The 4,422-nt window shown below is 45.7% G+C and overlaps 1 protein-coding gene across 1 annotated transcript; it reads left to right on the top strand.

Moving 5' to 3' along the window:
• Positions 1 to 387: 387 nt before the first annotated feature.
• On the top strand, positions 388 to 4,324 carry PTAC16 (plastid transcriptionally active 16). The gene is made up of 5 exons (XM_086811871.1): positions 388 to 1,416; positions 2,549 to 3,007; positions 3,086 to 3,154; positions 3,286 to 3,344; positions 3,445 to 4,324. The coding sequence occupies exons 1-5, from the start codon at positions 808 to 810 to the stop codon at positions 3,992 to 3,994; spliced, it is 1,746 nt and encodes a 581-aa protein (XP_086667997.1). The 5' UTR covers positions 388 to 807; the 3' UTR covers positions 3,995 to 4,324.
• The last annotated feature ends 98 nt before the right edge of the window (positions 4,325 to 4,422 follow it).

Genomic DNA, 4,422 nt, shown 5'->3' with positions numbered 1-4,422 from the left:
CTGTGGGGACAAGGCCTACAATTAAAATTTGGACAAGAAAAGGGGAAGCAATCTCCTAGAGGGTGCACAATTGAGGCTATGGTGGAAGTTTGTATTCATTTGGGTTATAAGTTTTCTTGGGATGGTCTTCATTTGTGTTAGAAGATGATAGATGGAAATTGATATGTAGACTTCTGAATATGGTCATGTAATTTTTGGTGGATAGGAGCTCTTTTCAGTTGGGTTTGGTTGTAAAGCTGGTTTTGAAGTAATACATATAATTATTATTGGTCAATAAAAAATCATGGTGTAACGTGATGAAATTTTGTGGTGGCCCTTAAAATTGGAAGGTTAATTAGCAAAAGAGGGCCGCCCAATATAATAAAGTGAATGCTGTGAAATCACGCTTGCGGGGTCAGGGCATAACACCTTATCCTTTCGAGTAGCTCCAATTGGGGGGCGACATGCAAAATCAAGGGTGAGCAGCAGCCTATCCGCGTAGGCATCATTTCTTGACTGCATAGAGAGAGAGAGAATCTATAGAGAGAAAGCATCCCAATGTGAGGGTTGAAGCTTCGAACGCCCTGTGATGCTGCGGTTGGAGTGGTGAAATCGGGGCGGATAGTTTGAAGGCTTGAGAGAGAGAGAGAGAGAGAGAGAGCGCTGGCAGTTAACACAGAGCCCATCTCGTCTTCTTCTTAATCTCCCATCAGTTTCGACAAGAATACTGCATGAATATGCGCTTTCATCTGATTTCTATAGCTTAGCTTAGGGTCTTGAGCTTCCTCTTCCTTCCTTCTAGTTATCACATTTGTCGACAACGTTATAATGGCTTCCGCAGCTAGTGCATTATGCCAGGCTTTACCAGTGGCAGAAGCTGGGCGAGACTTCCTGTCTGCGCGCAAAAGCTTCTGCAGCACCTCTCCATTGCTCTCATCTAGTGAAACCCATGGGGGCAAAAGTCGCCCTGCAAGACAGCACCTTCTTCTCATCACAGCCCAGGATGTAAAGAAGGGCACCCGCAGTTTTAAATTCAACAGCAAGAAGGAATCCATTGAGCCCTCTGAAGCCGCTCCCGGCACCAAGCTTTTCAGATTTGGGGCCAAAAAGCAAACCGAGGACGTTGATGAAGACGAGGCAAGCGAAGAGCCCAAGTTTGGCACCCAGCTATTCAGAAGCTTGAGCAGCTTTGGCCCCAAGAAGGAAATTGGTGGCGCTGGTAAAGGAGGAGCTCTTGTGCCCAAAAAGGAAAGTGCTGGCCTGTCTTTCAGCCTGCCAAGGAGACAGGACCCCAAGACTGTGTTTGTAGCCGGGGCAACGGGCCAAATCGGAGCAAGGATTACCCAGAAGCTTCTTCGCCAAGGGTGTAGTGTCCGAGGAGGCGTCCGGGACCTCTTTATTGCTCAGCAACTGGCTGAATTTGCCACACAATATGGGGTAAGTCGGTCGCTTCCTTGCTTCTTGTCTGTCTCTTTATACCGCCGTTAGAGTTTAAGAAGTACTAGAGCCTTGCAAAGTTCCTTTGTGAGGACCTATGGGATTATGGTGGGCTGCTGTCATAAAATTTAGCATTATATCCTCTAATGCAGCTACATCCAAACTTTGTCCTCCAAGGTGCGTCATGGAGGTAGAGACGGATGATCTGAAGGTGTCTCAGAAAGGAAACTCATGAATTCCAGATGATCATACTAGACATCTTTTGACTGGGCAGTTTTGAGATAAGCCAAGGCACCCCTTTCCTGGGGTAATCTATATATGGCATAAGAGTATTCTGATTGACGCGCATCCATTGTGAGACTGCATGAGCTTTGTTGATCTGCAAGGACGGAATGTGTCAATCATGACAAAATGTATCTCATCCAATCTTGACATGCTATCAATTTAGCTCGTACAGTTTTTCCAGAAACACTTCAGAAGAGTTCATGGGAAGCGTATCTTGAGGTTTTGAAATTTAAACCTTAGATCTGCAAGCTTCTACCAGAAATACGCGAGCTCATATTTTGAGATAGAGAGAGACAGAGAGAGATCATACCATCTCCATACTGTCGGCATGTTGTTGTGGAGGGACCCCTGTCAATAAAGAGACTGGAGGTGTGGAACTTAAGTGTAAGAAAGAGAGACTAGAGATCATTAGAAAGAGTGTGGAAGCATTGCTTGATGAAGATTAGAGTTTGTCACAAAATAGAAAAGCATCCAATTTGCTACCTTCCTTAATGATGCAAGTTTCAGCTGCAAATGGCATGAATGGCCTGCACATCGGCAAGCAGAAGACTTGCAAAAATAGGTAAAATTTTCCACTCAATAAGGAACCGAAGAAAATTCCCCCTCTTTGTCGGCAGGTATTTGTTTTCCCTATTTATTTTGTTTCAAGGCCTAGAAATGGATTCTATTGGTCATTATGAACCCGCTAAAATCTATGTGAAATGTAATCGAGGTTGGGAGTCTAGTTTGCTATATCTAGTGTTTCAAGGTGCTCGACACATAATGATCAAGTTGGGCCATTTCTGCGACTCATCTTCTTAAACGGTGTGGCAGTCAAAGGGGTTAACTTCATAACATCTCCTTGCAGGTGGTATCTCGAGAGGAAGCGAAGCGCCTGAATGCTGTGGAGTTTGATTACAAGAATGTGGAGTCCATTGCCAAGGCAATCGGTGGTGCTGCAAAGGTGGTGGTTACTATTGGCCCAACCGAAGATGGACCTAAATCCAAAGTCTCATTCGAGGATGCATCCAATGTTGTCGAAGCTGCAAAGCTTGCAAATATTGCCAACCTTGTTGTTGTTTATGAACCTGGGACAGGAGGCACAGTGGATAACCCTCTGGTTGGTCTGGCCTCTTTTTTCACAGAGCTCTTTAGCAAACCAGTAGCAGTGTCACTCTCTGAACTCCTCAATCAGATTGTGGAGTCAGACCTCAATTACACCCTGCTTAAAACCAGCCCAACAGAGGGAGTTGACGACATCTCTTCGGTTGTCCAAAATATCGATCTGCGCAAGGAAGGAACTCCAATTCTAGCAGAGAGTGCCAAGGTCGGTTTCTCTTCCATGAACCTAGGTTGAAGTGATATTCTTTGTTTGACATCTGATTGGGAAGAGTCCATTGTCCAGATTTCCAAGGGTCAGATAGCCTCGGTTGTGGCTGAAGTTCTCATCAACCCTGCAGTTGCAGAAAACAAGGTAAGCTCAGGCTCTCTTTTGATTCTTGTTTCTCTAAGGATTGTATATTTGAAAGACTCCACCTGTTCTTGCAAACACGAATAGGCCCTTGCATCATTGGAGATTCTTGGTTGCCATGGCTGTCATCGCAGGTTATTGAAGTTTTTACAAGCTCTTCAGCAGCTGCAGTGCCTATTAGTGAGCTTCTCAGGTTGACTGATCACATCCCTTGACAACCCTCCATATATATCCCTATATTATAAGCATTCTAACCAAATGAGGCCTTGTCATTGTTTTGGCTTGTGATACAGTGCCATACCGGTTGATGGCAGACGTGCAGCGTTGTCTGCCGCTCGAGCTAAGGCAGAGGAGGAAGAGAGGGAGAAGGCAACACGCGAGAAGGTGGAAGCTGAGGCACGAGCTGCTGTGGAGGCGGCACGCAAAGCTTCTCAGCTGGCCACCCAACTTGAAGCAGAGGCCAAGCTGCTGGCAGCAGAGGAAGCCAAGGCGGCCACCCTAGCACAGAAGGCGCAGGCACAAGCAGCGGCTGCAGCTGCTTCAGTAGATGGATTAGCCAGTAGAATGAAGGAGCTAGGCCCTGAGATTTTTACCAAGGTAGCAAAAGCAGGCCCTTCAGTAGCCTCCTTTTCCCTCCCAGCGTTTCCCACATTATCTGCCAAAAATACGGCCTCTAAATCTGCCGCTCCAATTCCGAAATCAACCTCACCACCCCCAACGAGAAAGCAAAGAGAACCAGCTTTACCCACCCCCTCTGCGTCTGTTCCAGCTTCAAAACCACAGGTCAATTCCATTTTTGGTGGTCTCTTCACACAAGAGACTGTGTATGTAGATGAGGCTTGAATGTTCTCCATGAAATCTTCCTGTCTATTTACTGAGCTAGTACTGGCAATCTGAGTTGAGTTTTTACTTCCTTCAGAGTGCTGTGCAGTTGTGCTGGAATTTGTGTGAATTGAACTAAGAACAATTAGCCATGCTTGTACACACGTATTCCAAGTCTGGCTACCACTTAACATGCTCGTTCATTGTACCGACACCGGGCGCGTGCTTGTGTGCTACAACCCAGTCCCAGATTGAAGAGCAGCGTGTTGAGGAGGGTTCAGAATGCTACCTCCAATTTTTAAAAAATTGTAATAATTGGATGAAATTATGAAGAAAAACGAGTGTTCAAAATTCCTCTTCTACCCATGATGTGAAGGATTTATGTTTGGCTCACTCACAAATGTTTCCCGAACATTGGTGTTGGGAACCAATTCGTTCTCTTTCTCTCC

The sequence above is a fragment of the Cibotium barometz genome, chromosome 17 (genome assembly GCF_041138505.1).
Source record: "Cibotium barometz isolate CiBa-2024 chromosome 17, ASM4113850v1, whole genome shotgun sequence".
NCBI classification, from domain to species: Eukaryota; Viridiplantae; Streptophyta; class Polypodiopsida; order Cyatheales; family Cibotiaceae; genus Cibotium; species Cibotium barometz.
The sequence above is the reverse complement of the archived record's forward strand: the minus strand, read 5'-3'. Positions and strand labels throughout refer to the sequence as shown.

Coding starts and splice junctions, on each gene's coding strand:
- PTAC16 (XM_086811871.1), top strand. CDS start 808: ATGGCTTCCGCAGCTAGTGCATTATGCCAGGCTTTACCAGTGGCAGAA. Junction 1,417..2,548: donor AATTTGCCACACAATATGGG/GTAAGTCGGTCG, acceptor ATCTCCTTGCAG/GTGGTATCTCGAGAGGAAGC. Junction 3,008..3,085: donor TTCTAGCAGAGAGTGCCAAG/GTCGGTTTCTCT, acceptor TCCATTGTCCAG/ATTTCCAAGGGTCAGATAGC.